The 15,698-nt window shown below is 45.9% G+C and overlaps 1 protein-coding gene across 2 annotated transcripts; it reads left to right on the top strand.

The window, feature by feature from the left end:
- Window positions 1-648: 648 nt before the first annotated feature.
- LOC123395868 (histone-lysine N-methyltransferase ASHH3-like) lies at window positions 649-15,684 on the top strand. 2 transcript variants are annotated; one of them, XM_045090900.1, is made up of 11 exons: window positions 649-958; window positions 1,647-1,770; window positions 2,234-2,336; window positions 2,527-2,626; window positions 5,756-5,834; window positions 5,972-6,143; window positions 6,221-6,301; window positions 6,437-6,646; window positions 6,758-6,809; window positions 6,881-6,946; window positions 15,379-15,684. In XM_045090900.1, exons 1-11 carry the CDS (start codon window positions 884-886, stop codon window positions 15,403-15,405), a joined length of 1,089 nt encoding a protein of 362 aa, XP_044946835.1. In that variant the 5' UTR covers window positions 649-883; the 3' UTR covers window positions 15,406-15,684. The 2 variants fall into 2 exon arrangements, with proteins under 2 accessions (XP_044946835.1, XP_044946834.1); XM_045090899.1 differs by having other exon boundaries at window positions 6,437-6,809.
- The last annotated feature ends 14 nt before the right edge of the window (window positions 15,685-15,698 follow it).

Genomic DNA, 15,698 nt, shown 5'->3' with positions numbered 1-15,698 from the left:
GAACATAATGATTAACATTGGATCTATTGTAAATCTGTAATAGTGGTCCGTGAACGTGATAAACAAAAGATGTTTCGCACCGCTATGTTACGCCAAAAACCTTGACAAATTCCATTCGAAAAAGTTAAGTTATGTGTCATCAGATGACGCGGGTTTATCAGACCAATTACCTAGTTGTGACATTTACTACTTATATTACTGATTGAATCAGACATGCATTGCAATGTTAGAACGAGCAGAAACCTATGGACATGGAGCAATTAGCATGGCGAATCATCGTAGGAGCATTTGGACATTTTTCTAAATCAAGCACAAGAAATCAGCAACTGAGCTCAACAAGCCTTAATTGATATTATCATTCTGTCTATATTATTGCATTGAGAAATTATGCCGTAGCCTAGGTTGTCATTGCACATAACTGATGATTAATAGTACAAAACAATTAAACTTATTTCAGAAATTATGTTTATTTTTTAGTACTGTTCATGTAATAACATATGAGCAAGTTATTTTTTGTTGCCTCCGTAGCAACGCACGCACTATGCTTAGTTAACAGAAAAACAGGTAAAAAAAAGAAAACTTGAATCCACGGTTTACTTCGAGCGCTCGGAATCTCACGACACGAGTCACGCCGCCTGTCCCTACTGTTCCCCGTGCGGCTGCGTCGCCCGCCGGCCGTCGCAGCCGCCTCCGCTGGGCTGCCCCCCCCCCCCCCCCCCCACCTATTACCTTCACCCTCCACTACTGTTTGCTCTCCATCCACGTGACCACATCGTTCCGTCTCGGCCTAGGCGGTGCTCTCCCCTCCGGCCAGTTCCTGCCTCCGCCTCGACCGGCGGGATCCTTCCGCCGCCGGCCTCGAGTAACGCTGGGGTCTAGATCGATGCTCTCCGACTCGCGCAGCGACGCATGCGCAACTGTTGCCTGCTCTCGCAGCTCGCCTGCTCGTGTCTCCTGGGTAATTTCTAAATTTGATTGAACTGAACTAAATAGAAGATGCTTATGTCAGTATGTTTTATTATTCCTTATTCCAGTGCTGGTTATCTCAAAAATATTCTTGTGTTGGCAAGGTCAAATTTCTAAATAAATCGATCAGATGAGCTTAAATCGATGCATTTTGTTATCAATTTCATTTCATGTTGCAACCGAGCCATATTTCTTTGAGGTAGTTATAAGCGCTTAGCTTTTGGCCCGGGGTTTGCTCCAATCCCACTGGTTGTACCTGCATTAGTGTTTCCACACAGCTTACTGTGCCGATCATATTTACGGTAGAATTTCCTTGATTCTACCTTATGTTCAGTCTAACATAAACATAGAGTAAAATGCCCCGTCAGTTCCTTAAATTGTGCGCTGCACTCACTTTAGGCCTGTTACTCTAAATTCACATGTTTGGACCCCTTAAACTTGCTAAAGTGGTGTTCCTTGGCCCAAAACTGCTTACAATAACACTGACCATGGCCAATCACGCGAGGGGTTGACCGTGCGTAGGGAGGGGGTTAGGGGTCAGCTGGTCATGGCTACTGTAAGGCTTAGACAGTCACCACGAACTGTCAGATTTGAAAAATTTACAAGCCATTAAAATTGAGGTTAAAAAAAATTCAAAGAGAGAAATTCTAGTGATATTATCATCAATATTTGTTGTGCAGGGCCCCGAGCGTGTTTTTGATGAATTGACTAAGGCGCTGAAAGATCCTGCAGATTTTGTAGATTTTGATCTGCCATCTGCGTTGAAAGAATGGAAGCTAGGCTACTATATACCAATTAAGCGGAGTATCCTTGCCTATCATTTCTTGAAACCTATCTATTAAGTTCTCAGAGCAGCAATCATGTGCACCATTGCATGATTTAATTTTGTAATATGTCGGGGTTGAAGTTTTCATATTCTGCTATATTGTGAAGGAAGATTCATCATATCTTTCAATGTATTTCACCTGGCAATCTGGATTTATGATACGACTATAACTGTAATGTAACATGTGAGGAAATCTGATACTGTAGTCTTTGAAGTAGAAAGGAACATGGTACGGGAAAGTGAGTGTTTTTATGTTTTGCAGTAATGTGCTTACGAGGATGCATTTCAAACTGGCTTAATGTGTTGTGGTTCTCTCATTTTCCTTCCTATGAGTAGGAATATAAAGTTTTCATTGCCCATTTACAGTTTCATGATCTGAACTTCTAATCTGCACATGATAATCAGACTTTTCACATTATTGATGTCCTTAATTCTGCAAAGATGTTTATCTTACTAAGAAGCGGGTTGAAGATGATGGCATTTTTTGTTCTTGCTCCCTTTCTTCTGGATCACCAGTTACTTGTGGAAAAGATTGCCAATGCGGGTACTCTCTCTCTCTCTCTCTCTCTCTCTGTGGCACACACACACAAGCGCATATTATAACTGCTTCGTACTCTGTAAGAAAAATGAAGAAAACATACAAATTGTTCTTAACTACTATTTGATTAAAGCACTTGTAAAATTCAGTATTGTTGAGAAAAGAACAATTCTGAACCGCTATTTTATTGGTGCAGGATGCTGTTCTCTTGTTGTTCATCAAACTGTAAATGTGAGAACAACTGTGCTAATAAATCATTCCAGCTCCGACCTTTGTTCAAAACAAAATTGATTAAGGTATGACCTATTCAAGTTTTCATAACTAGTGAGTTTGGAACAAATCGGCCATTTAAGGGGAAAGTGAGGACTGATGAGGAACACTGCCATTGCTATATATGGTCCTATAATGCAATATCTGAATATAATCTATTTTTACTGCATGAGCCTTGAATAGAATGTGTTCTAGTTTCTATGTTGTGTCGTAAGGGGACTGTGGGTTCCTTATTTCATAAGATTAGAGGAGCCATATTCATTAAGAGTATTTTTCCAGGTTCTCTAATCTTCAATAATGCAAAGTATATACAGCTGAAACCAGCCTACGAACTTCTTCTCACCGTCAGGAGCCCAGCAAGGACCTTTACCATCAACTTCATAGAAATACACAGCTTTGGGTCTACCAACAACTAAATCCTGCATAGTTAAAAATCAACAAAATAAGGTCTGCATTGGAGCAATATAAAATCCTAGCAGCAAATATGCGAGGAAAATACAGGTAGGAATGGAATAATTTGAGTGACAGGCCGTGGATTAAAAATACTAGCTAAAATTTCCTAAATTTTGTGGACTTATTTAGTTCCAGTGACCAGGCTGGAAATCTTGTAGAGTTTTTTTAGTAGCAGAATAGCGACTATGCAGAACAACTGTACTGTATCAAGAGCCTATTTTGTCAATGCCATCAATTACCTCAGAATTGTTTCTTGCCACGGCCCACAGGGGATGGTGTTAGGTCACACAGTTCGTGACAAATAATACTGTTTGTACAATTGTCAACAATGTGAGATTAACAGACTGGCTAACCAAACTTGCGATGTTACACTGCTGTATGGTTGCAAACTTTTAACCTTCCAATAAGACTTGTTAGGACGGCTATAAAACATTAATACAGTGTCGAGTTCTTATTCTTTAGAACAATTAGCCTTCTCTTAGCTTTTCCTGGAGTGAAACAAGTTTCTTTCTTTCTCCTCTCTTGCTTCGTAGATAACTAAATATCACAACGAAGGTCACCGCATTGTACATGCCGTAGCTAGCAATCTTCCATATGGCAACAGTATCATCTGCTCTTGGAGCTATTCAATTAACTCATTCCGCCCATTTAACGAGCTAAATACCGTCTGCAGTAATTTTACACCTCCAGACAGCATTCATGATCTGTTAAGTTTGCTTCGGCATTGCTTCATGCATTATTGGTTTGATTGAAATGGGCACAAGCACTCATGAATCTGAAAGATGCTTTGGGAACAGAGATCATAACATACACACATGAAAAGGAAAAAACAGATATTGCCCCTTAAAGAATTAGCTATTTTTCCGGAGTGCGTGACAGCTAGCCATGTACATTACATCCATAAAAATGGATAATTACAACCACAGTAGGGTAACCGTGCATCGGGGGATGAACCCTGTGAAGCAGGGGCAGGGATGTTCCTCTCCCTGTTCCCTATCTGGCTTTCTGGGGCCTGTGGTTCGACATAATTAAAAACTCACAGCCATTGGTGCGAGCTCCCAACGTCAAGCCTCCTCTGTTTCCTTGACATCAAGTTTGTGTGTCCTTGACTCGTCCGGCCATCCTTTTTGTCCTATGTGACTCTGCTGAAGTGATGCTGACATGGCAGCCCAAATCCACCACAGCAAGGCCTATTTCACCCTGCAGGTGCCTTCTGGCCCCTGCTATTATCTCCTCCCAAAACTTGCTGCTGTCGGCACCTCCAACAGTGGCCATGGCCTCCTCTGACTTCCAATTCTTTCCGCCACAAGTTCTTGATTCTGGTGAATTGTCATGTTAGTCTGTGCAGCTAACCAGTTACTTGTCCTTATGCGACCTAATTTTTGTTTAGTTGTTAATCTTAGGGGGATACAAACATAGGAAAATATGCTTGACCTGCCATATTAGGCTATATCCTATACATACATGTCGAATCTTTGTGCAGACAACTTCTGCTATATTTGCTTGTCCACCAGGACCAACTTAACTAAATTTGCGTCATTTTCTTGGTTGTACGTATCCTGATGATTTTACCGTTCAAGACATTTGTTTCTATAGTCAGTTTCACTGTTGCCCTAGGTCAATTTATGATACTGTGTTGTCTGGTATTGTTTTTCTTTATGATGTGATGTTACATATAACGTTTTGCTACCTACAAGTTATTTTGTATTTCTTTTTGGAACTATATAGATTTCAGAGATTTCTTAGGAACCACATTATTTATCCCTGTGCTCCATATTTGAGCTGGCCCTTATGTCTGCATGTTTCATAGTGATTATATGTATGTTAGCAAAATATCCAAAATATAGTAACATTCTGCGCACAAATGACCCTGCAGCTTAAACCATGGTAAATCCCTTAATGAAACTTTCTTCATCTTGTGAGGCAGTATATTCATTCTTCATGCACTAACACAAGCAATACTTCAACATTGAATACTCCACAACAACTACAACCAAGCCTTTCAGTCCCAAACAAGTTGGGGTAGGCTAGAGTTGAAACCCATAAGATCTCGAAGCCAAGTCATGGCTCTGGAACGTGGATAGCTAACTTCCACGCACCCCTGTCCATGGCTAAGTCTTTGTCGATATTCCAAACCTTCAGGTCTCTCTTAACGGACTCCTCCCATGTCAAGTTTGGTCTACCACGACCCCTCTTAACATTCTCAGCACGCTTTATCCGTCCGCTATGCACCGGCGCTTCCGGTGGCCTCCGTTGAATATGTCCAAACCATCTGAGACGATGCTGGACCAGCTTCTCTTCAATCGGTGCTACCCCAAGTCCCTCTCGTATATCGTCATTCCGTACCCGATCCTTCCTTGTGTGGCCGCATATCCATCTCAACATGCGCATCTCTGCTACACCTAACTGTTGGATATGTCGTCTGCTACACCTAACATTGAATACTCCACAATTGGCAAAAATAAATGTGAGGAGAAAAGTATGCTCTTATGTGTTAATAAGTCTACAGAGAATCTAAGCAAGTTCTTTCATGTTTGATATATTTTGAAGCGTAGCCAAACATCATTATTTGATGACCGTTTTCTAAGTTTTGTTGGAAGTGGTGCATAAATTTAATTGTTTCATAAAACGTTTAATTTTTGTGTATACATTTTTTTTTTCACTTCCCAATAGTTCCCTAAAAGACTGTTATATTATTCTAGACAGAGAAATGTGGCTTTGGATTGATAGCCGAGGACGAAATAAAGAAAGGAGAATTTGTCATAGAATATGTAGGAGAAGGTAAGGGTTTGTTGAAATCTATTTTGAGCAAGTAAATGAAATGCAGAAAAATGCAAGTATTATATATTATGATGGTTACTCACATCGTACACTGGGCGATCAAACTAACATCCATATATGTTGCATCAATATTGTAGTTATTGATGACAGAACTTGCGAGGAAAGACTGTGGAAAATGAAGAGACAACGTTACACTAACTTCTATCTTTGTGAGGTCAGTAGCAATATGGTCATTGATGCAACAAACAAGGGGAACAAGTCCAGGTTCATCAATCATAGTTGTGAACCAAACACAGAGATGCAGAAATGGTTAGTTATATTGTACTGCTTATTCTATATCCATGCTGATGACCCTGATATTTGCTACTGGTATCATGTTATTTCAGGACTGTAGATGGAGAGACCCGAGTTGGAATTTTTGCTCTTCGTGACATAGAGAGAGGGGAGGAGCTGACCTATGACTATAAGTATGTTTGTTCAGGTTCCTGATTACTTTATAAGTGTTCTTTTTTCATTATAAACAAATCTGTTTCACCCACCTTGCTTTATCACATTGTGTACACAAAACTGTTGCTGTTTCTAATCTCTGTCCTTATCTACAGATTTGTCCAGTTTGGAGCAGACCAAGATTGTCATTGTGGATCTTCAAACTGCAGAAAAATGGTTGGCACGTCTAAGTCGGTCAACTCATTTATTCTCCACAATGGTAACTCAGCAAACTCACAAGATCAGCATGACATGAAGAAAAGAAAGACAACCTCAGATAACTGTATTGGGGAAATCATCCGTTTATGGGATCGACGGGACAAAATGTATGCCTTCACAACTTCAAATCTGGTTGATGGTGTTAGATGTCCTTTTATTTATCGTTTTCAGTTTCCGTCCCAGTTTAAACCCTTGTCTTTCAATATTCTGCCTTTCAGGTATGTCCCAGCAGTTGTACATGACTATGATGAGTACACTGGAATGCATACCGTGAGTTTTTTAACATATAATTTTTACATGATATCTAATGAGCAATTTATATATTATTTGTTTTGGTTCAGTTACTGCTTGATGAAGAAACTACTGAAAAATTTGATATGAGAGAGGAAGATTGGGACTTCCTACCGGTACGACATTCTTAGTCACTGAACTGGTTGATTTCGTTTGTCTTTTGGACCTTTTGGGTTCTGTCATAGCTTGCTTTCTTGGACAACTCATGTGTATTTTCGTAGCTAACTGTAGCCTAAAAGAGGTACTATGATAAGTTACTTGCTAGCTTCTGCTTTACATTTGCACTGAAGTCAGTAAAACATGGTTGGATTTTTTTTCTTTGATGTTTAAATAACAGTCGGATTACTCATATTTACATAGGCATAGCACTTTTTCCATCCTAGAACTGCATTGAAAGTAGATACAGAGCATTTTGGACTATCACTTTATTGCATATAGCATTGTTACCAAACCTGTTTTGGATGGGCTTGTCTCTTGTCCTCTTGTCAGTTGCATCACTTATGCTCCAACTTTGGGTCGCTAGTCTTTTGTCACTTCTACTAATGGGGATACCTTTATCCCAATTGGATTCTAGGTAAGGTCAGCAGCATGACTAGTCTTTTCTTAACGATTTATATACATTCTAGGAGGATTCGGGTTGCTGGTATATGACCAAGAATTCCATGCATCGAGTTGGTTGATTGGCTGCATTTATTCAAGCATGAGATCCAAATATCCGTAGACTGTTTACTGGCTAAAACTTGCATGGAAGTTTTGAGTTTGATCAGGCTCTGGCATACAGTTGTTTTCTAGCTTATCCCGATTTTTGATTTTTTAGGGAAAACGCAAAGGACCTTTGCGTTTCATTTCATTGAAATAGAGAGATTGAAGTTACAGTCCTCCTAGGTGGTGGTTTACAGTCATCAAATGGACGCTAGTATACGTCCCATGTGGTGGGGAGCATAACCCTAAGCCCTTCGGCACCAACAGTAGCCCAAAGTCTGGCTTCGTCTTCGATCCTGCCCATGACGGTTGCGCACGATCGAAGATGCAGTCGTTCCTGTGTTTCCAAATCATCCAGGATGTTAGGAGTGTCACGAATGCAAGCCCCTTGCGCATCAACTGAGGGGTGTCCTGCCTAGCGTTGTGCCACCAGTCGAGCAGGGAGCTGTCGTTGTCCGACGTTCTGCGGGTCATGCACATCCATGCGAGGATCTCGTGGCATACCTGGCGCGAGAAGGGGCATGCTAGCAGGAGGTGGTGCATCGTCTTCGGAGCCTGGTCACACAAGGGGCATGCCGCGTGATACTGGAGCCCATGTCGAGCGAGGCGATCCGCCGCCCAGCAGCGATCTAAGCTGGCGAGCCAATGGAAGAATTTCACTTTCGTCGGCGCCCAGCTCTTCCAGGTGAGCTTCCAGTCGTTGCATGCGATCAACCCGTGGAAGGATGTGAGGTAGGCCGATTTAGCGGTGTAGGTGTCGGCCTCGTTCCACTTTCAAATCAGCTTGTCTGGCTCGGCAGAGTGTAACGGTCTCGAGAAGGCGCTAGAGCAGCAAGTACTGGACGATTTCGTGAAGTCCCAGGACGCCGTTGATGTCGCGTGCCCAAAGGTGAGCCTGCAGGCCTTCGGTGACCGTCCTGTCCTTCCTGCGTCGCTTGGGGATGCAGGCATGCAGTAAGGGGGTGATCTTGCAAACAGAGCGCCCATTGTTCCAATGGTCCTCCCAGTATTTGGTGTTGTGGCCTTTCCCAATAACCGTGTGGGTGCTGGCGAAGAACTGGAGGTCTAGTCCAGCCCAGATGCGGCGATCATCGGTTTTGCTGAACCAGAGACAACGGGTCCTTAGCGCCATGCCGGTGCGCTCCTGGTCGTGCACACCCAGCCCACCTAGTTATCGGGGGCGCGCAACGCGGCGCCAGTTAATGTGGCAGTGGCCACCGTTAGCCTCGGCGCGTCCGGCCCAAAGGAATCCACGATGGATTCTCTTGAGCATCCTAAGGATCTTATTGGGTGGTGCCAGCACAAGCAGTTGGTGCAGCGGGATCGTGCCGAGCACCGGTTTCACCAGCGCGAGGCGGCCTACTATGTTCATGAGCCAAGTCTTCCAGGCGGGCAATCTCCCTGCTACTTTCTCAACAAGAGGGAGCAACTGAGCAGTGGTGGGGCGCCTGATGGTGAGCGGATGCCCAGGTATGTGATGGGAAGTTCGACGACTGGGCAACCGAGGCTCTTGGCGGCGGGCAGCACGCGTCATCATTGCAACAGGTGAGCATGACGGTGCTCTTGGCGAAATTGACGTGGAGACCAAATGCCCGGCCAAAGTGCTGCAGGATTGCCTTCGGCGTCGATGTCGTCCGGCTGGGGATAGCAAAATAGGACCACGTCATCCGCATATAGCGAGATGAATGGGATTGATCTTGACGGGTGCAATCGGCGTATGATTCCAAGCTCGGTGGCACGCTTAAACAGGCGACCAAGGGTGTTGATGGCCAAGATGAACAACTGCGGCGACATGGTGTCTCCTTGAAGCAGGCCCCGGCGATGCCAAATTTGGGGCCAGGGCTCCCGTTTAGCAGCACCTTGGTGCTGGCTGAAGACAGGAGAATCGCCATCCACTCAAGGAACCTATCCCCGAAGCCATATTGCCTCAACACCACGAAGAGGAAAGGCCAGGACGGTGAGTCGAATGCCCGCGCGAGATCAATCTTTAGCAAGATGCGCGGCGCGCCCAGCTGGTGCAGCAAGCGAGCATATTGGCGCACCAACACGGAGTTGTCATGGAGGTTGCGCCGAGGGATGAAGGCGTTCTGGTTGTTGCTGACAAGAGCGTCGAGCTTGGGAGCGAGGCAGATCGACAGTACCATGGCGAAGATCTTGGCAACTAGGTGAATGAGGCTTATCGGCCGATAGTCATGCATGCAGTTCGCATGGGCACGCTTGGGAAGCAGCGACAGCAGGGTTTGATTCAGGCGCGAGAACCCGCTCCATGCATGTCGTAGAGCTACCGGAAGGGCGGCGAAGTCGGCCTTGATCGTGGGCCAGCAGGCGCAAGAACACGACGGTGAAGCTGTCAGGCCCCGGTGCCTTGCGCGCTGACAGTTGCTTGACAACGTTCTAGATCTCCTCGTCGTTAAAGGGCGCATCCAACTCAAGGAGATCCGAGGAAGGGGTGATCAGCTACGAGAGGTATAGCGTGCAGCCGCGTCAATCTCGGTGCCTAGAAGCTCGGCGAAGTGTGCAAAGGCGGTATAGGCCATATCGTCGTGGCCGGTGAACGTGCGGCCTTCGACGTTTAGGCCGTGCACCTGATTCTTCTGGCGCTGATAGGAACATTGCCGTGGAAGAAAGAGGTGTTCGCGTCTCCTTCGTTGGGAGAGGCGATGCATGCCCGCTGTCGGGCGATGGTGTGCTCGAGCGATGCTAGCCCCAAGTAGGAGCCCTTGATTTGCTTGCGCAGCCACTCCTCGTGGGCTGAGAGCGTCCTGTCATCCTGGGCTTTGTGTTAGAGTTGTGTCGAATATTCTTGTACAAGGTAGGTTACAGTTGGACTCTGAGTAGTATTGTGTTTAGACAGAATATGGAGTTGTGTCTTGATAGGACACTTGTATCCTAGGCCTCTCATATATAGCGGGGGTAGACACACGATGTAACCTATGCCAACATAATGGCAGAGGCACGCGGGGGAGCCGGCGGCGTGTGCCGGCGCCCGGGCGACCGGCGTGCGGTATTGTGACGGTGTCACGGGGAGGAGCGCCCGTAGTCAGGCCCCGAGGATGTAGCCATATCGGTGAACCTCGTTAACAAATCTCGGTGTCGTACTTGTGTGATTGCTTGGTCCTCGGTAGATCGACGGAAAGCCTCGGATTATTCTAACAAGTGGTATCAGAGCAAGGTTCGAAGAAATTGTGGTTGTTAATCTAGAGACAAGGAAGAAAATATCTATGAAATTCTGCGGGATGATCACTGAAGGAGAAGGAATTGGCATACATCGTCGATGAGTTGCTGCGGACACGATCTGGAACAGATGGATTCGTGGTGATATTATTTTCAAGGAAGCAATCGGAAGCAGGAAGAGGATGCAGATCGGTTTTCAGCGGCGGCGTAACATACGTGCAGCCAGCGCTTCGGGGCTGATCGGATAGATTTGATCCGGTTGGGCAACCTAGCGACGGTGGCACTGGAATCGCTAGGGAGCCGCGTGTGCAGGCAGACCAACTAGGGCTGCCAGTGTGCAGGCAGACCAACTAGGGCAGGCAGCGTGTCCTGTAGGGCAGCAGCATGTTGCCCAGGTTCAGGTGGCGTGAAGGGCAGGCAGCCCAAGCATGGGGCCTAAGACGTGGGGCTCTATCAGCTGGTGGGCAGCCGGTCCAAGGCGAGGCTGGACGAGGCCCAGGCGCGATGCCGTTGTGTTGCAGATGGCTGACTGTAAGTTGTGGACGTGGCGATGTACTGCATAGCTGTGACACGAGTTTTGTTGGGGAAAAAGGAATGCGTCTGGACTCATGGATGCACGTTGAATGCTGGTGTTGACCATCTTGAGCAAGGTCAGGGAGAGGCAAATCAGTCTAGACGCTACAAGCATGCATGGAAACATGATGGAGTTTGAATCTCTACGATTGTGTGCATATGGAAAGTCTACTACAGGGATTTCCTCATTGTCTCCTTGCTTGGTACACCTACAGTTTACGTACAGGATGACGACGTGCGTATATGGCTCGGAGGAGTCTGGAGCGCGTTGTGGCGGGATCATGCATGCATATGGTGTCAAGTAATGCACGGGGATGTGCGGGCAGACATGACGCAAGGTGGAGCATGGTTGCATTTCGATATTTTCGGCTGGGTCGGACTGGACTGTCTGACGGATCGACGTGATGTCGATCAAAGCAAAGGAAGGCGGTGATTTCAGCGACGACGACATAGGAGCGTGATGCTGATGGTGGTCGACTTCTGGGGCGTGGAAGCACGTGGTGCAGGTCTGAGGGCTTGTGCGGCTGCAACAGACTATGACACATGGTTGATTCAAGACAGTGCACATGAGAGCTTGAAGTCGACAGGGCGCGGGGTAGCATGGCCAGCTACATGGAGTCATGTTGAAGGTGGAGCTGGAGTCTAGCGAAAGACTTCACTCTGTGCTGATGGAGGGGCTACGGCGTAAGAATTCGGAGAATCGTAGCCTATTTCAGTGGGATAGCGAGAGACACGTGGATTGGACTGGGTACCAGTCGTCTGATGGAGACGTGATACTCGGCATCGGTCGGTGATGATCGGTGGTTCTCTGCAGTGGGGGTTGAGTGGTGTGGGTTCGCGACCTTGGAAAACTTGAACAAGACAGCAGAGGCTCGACGCGGTGATAGCGACGAGGTGTGCGGTAAGCACGGGACACAACTACAGAACAAGGCACTGGTGGTCAGACATGTTGTCAGACAAAGTGTGTAAAGGGTGCCAGATTGAAGTTGATGACTGGGTCTATGGGTGCTAGTTGATGGACAGGAGTTGACCATAAAAAATCTGAGAAAGTGACGGAAAGTCTGAATTGTCATAAGCGAAGAAAGTACATGGCCGCATATGTTGTGGTGTTTAGTGCACATGGGAAGGTGCATATGACAAGTATAGAAGGAGGCGGAGTGCTATAGCTTTGGGACATTGTCAGAGACTACCCGAGAAAAGGATGAGACAACTGCGAATTTGACTCCGGGGTGACACAGGGCGACGGTGAAATTCTTTCAACTTTCAGATAGACGGTCAAGGAAGAGCGAGGATGTTGAGTTCAGATAACTCTTATACGTGGCATCCAATATGTGGGTTATTCACTTTCATGCAGGTCAGTGATCAGTGTGTGATGGCGTTGAATGGATACTTCGGAAGTTGGAAGCACAAAGTAGAGTAATAAGGAACTTAACTTTGCTCGAGGGTTGACTGTGAAGAAGACGAGAAGGGACTACAGTTGCAGGTGGAGTCACATGGAGTCTGGGAGTAGCAGTGGTGCTCATGGCGTATCTCAAGTCCAATGTACATGGAAGTTTGACCAATGGATGAACTCAAGGTGGTGGAGAATATTCGCCAAGGTGGAGTTTGTTAGAGTTGTGTCGAATATTCTTGTACAAGGTAGGTTACAGTTGGACTCTGAGTAGTATTGTGTTTAGACAGGATATGGAGTCGTGTCCTGATAGGACACTTGTATCCTAGGCCTCTCATATATAGCGGGGGTAGACACACGTGCCGGCGCCCGGGCGGCCGGCGTGCGGTATTGTGACGGTGTCACGGGGAGGAGCGCCCGTAGTCAGGCCCCGGGGATGTAGCCATATCGGTGAACCTCGTTAACAAATCTCGGTGTCGTACTTGTGTGATTGCTTGGTCCTCGGTAGATCGACGGAAAGCCTCGGATTATTCTAACACTTTGTCAAACCATAGCAGCAGTTCATGCCAGACGTTGCCAACCGTGCGCGTGCTCCAATTGGTCAACTTGTGGGCTGTGGCCTGGAGACGTCGCATGAGCCGTTGGAACGGGTCAGCGTCGTCCATGGAGTGACGGGCTTCTGCGACGATGTCCTGTAACCCATCAAGGCGCACCCAAAAGTCCTCGAAGTGGTATCTTGGGTGGCTAGGCGGTTGTGGGGAGCAGTCCAGGAGCAGTGGTCTATGATCGGAAACGAACGAAGGGAGGTACCGCAGGTGACAGTTGCCATGGGGCTCCTCCCAGTCCGTGTGCATAGAATGTTGGAGGGGAGCGCTCGTTGGACCATGTGTAATGGCGCCCGTTGAGGTAGACCTCTTTAAGCGCAAGGTCGTTGAGCAAGCGGCTAAACCGCGCCATCATGCGCCTGTCCAGGTTGCTGTTAGATGACATTTTAAGTGCAAGGGTTATATTTGATAAAAACTTTGATCATCTTCAACCCAAGTTAGATGACATTTTAGACAAATGTTGTGGTTTCTAAATAGGTACCGTTTCGTGTTTTCGAGGTATTTGATCCATTATAAATGACCCTCCTAACAATTATCTTTAGGTGTATAATCTAAGCCTTAGGTCATACGTAAAATATTGCACTGAAGATTGATTGAATATACAACTACTTTTTTTTAATCATTAGGAAACAGAAGGATATCAATTAGCAACAATGGTTTTTCAATGAAACATGTAAGTAGTAAATTAACATGCCATCTTACATATGCTTGATTAATAGGCTGCTAGGTCATAATCCATACAAAAGAATAAACCTGCTATTATGGATATTGTATGCTGGTGTCTTTGTAAAATGCCTGTAAAAGACAGAATTTCCTACCAGTTTCCCTCCGACATCTGCATGCTTTCATTTTTCTGTGTATCTTAGACCTGCATTAGGCTTTTGATCTCACGGAACCATGGGTGCAACAACCACGTAGAATAAGTGGTGGTTGATCATAATAGTAGAGGCTGGTGGGTTGTGAGTTCGTGCCGTATTAGGAAAGGCCAAAGGTCTAAACATCCACTGTATAAGGATAATATGTATCTATGCTTGAGACAAGCTTGAAAAATCAATCTTTCTCTCATCTCAACCTTTGTCTACCCCATCCTCCGTAACCTTCTACCTGGCTATTTTCTGTAGGGTAGTTATCTTTGTTATTAATCTAGGTTCACAACGTTCGTGAATTCTGCCGTTTGGGTGGCGGTAGAATCAGAATTGGATTTTGAAACCCAATACATGGTCTGTGCCGAACAACTAGGACCAGTGTGGAATTTGACCCATCTGAATTGTGTGGAAACAGTCGTCCTTCATTTCCTTTGTCTCGCATAAGTGAACTCCCGTGTAACCACTGTCGCCGGCGAGCCCTGGCTCTCGTTTACCCACCTCTGCCGGTGACCTTCCGTCGACCCATCGCCACTGTGAGATCCTGTCAACCGCCGCTGGCAAGGACCTCAACCCGCCACCCTTGGAGACCTCCTTCCCCGTCGCCGACATCGTATCCTCTTCTTCATCGTGATCGTTGCTGCATCCTCTACTTCCCTACCGTCGGTGTCGAACCCTCTTCTGCTTCTTCCCTAGCGTTTATTGCCCCCTCTTGTTCTTCTAGTCCCAGGCATCTTGTTCTTCTAGTCCCAGGCACGGCCCAAGGATTTCAAGACGGTAAGGCCTCTAAAGGCGATCAACCCCCGCCTTACCACCTAATGGCGGCCTAAGCGCCTAAGGCAGACGAAACGCAAGGTGCTGTCACTGAGATCCTGTCAACCACCGCTGTCATGGACCTCAACCCGTCGCCCTTGGAGACCTCCTTCCCCGTGACCGACATCGTATCCTCTTCTTCGTCGTGACCGGTGCTGCATCCTCTACTTCCCTGCCACCGGTGTTGTTTTTTACTGTTGAATTTTGCTTTTCTTCTATTCAATGGGTTGAACTAGACATTGTTTCAGAAGTATCACTATGTCAGAATATTCAGGTTCTGAGTTGATGCATAGATCCAATGAATGTTACATTGTTTTATACTGAACTTCTTGGTTGTAACTGTGATCGAAACGATGAGAACTATATAGTCTCGTTTGTCATTTGCTCCAGAGAAGGGCCCCTCCTCATTTGATCTTATCTTTTTACAGCGCCCAGAAGATCCAGAAGAAGACTGAATGTTGAAGGTTACAACGATGACTAACTACTTATAACATAGTGCTATATTCATGTTCAGGCCCTTCTTTTGTACAATTGGCTGTTGTTAAAATTTTCAAAATAATAATAATTTATCCAGTTATTTTTCTTTTTCCAGTTATTTTTACATGTTATAGAAATGCACTGAGAATATATAACCATATGGTGCAATAGGAATATTGTTTTACTTCTGTAGGGGGTGCTTGTGCTGTTTGGATGAGAGATATTTATTTGGAAATCATTAGGTCTCCTTTGGTTCATAGGACAGGAATGT

This window comes from Hordeum vulgare, chromosome 5H (assembly GCF_904849725.1).
Source record: "Hordeum vulgare subsp. vulgare chromosome 5H, MorexV3_pseudomolecules_assembly, whole genome shotgun sequence".
NCBI lineage: Eukaryota > Viridiplantae > Streptophyta > Magnoliopsida > Poales > Poaceae > Hordeum > Hordeum vulgare.
Note: the sequence above shows the minus strand (reverse complement) of the source record. Positions and strands in the feature narration are given on the sequence as shown.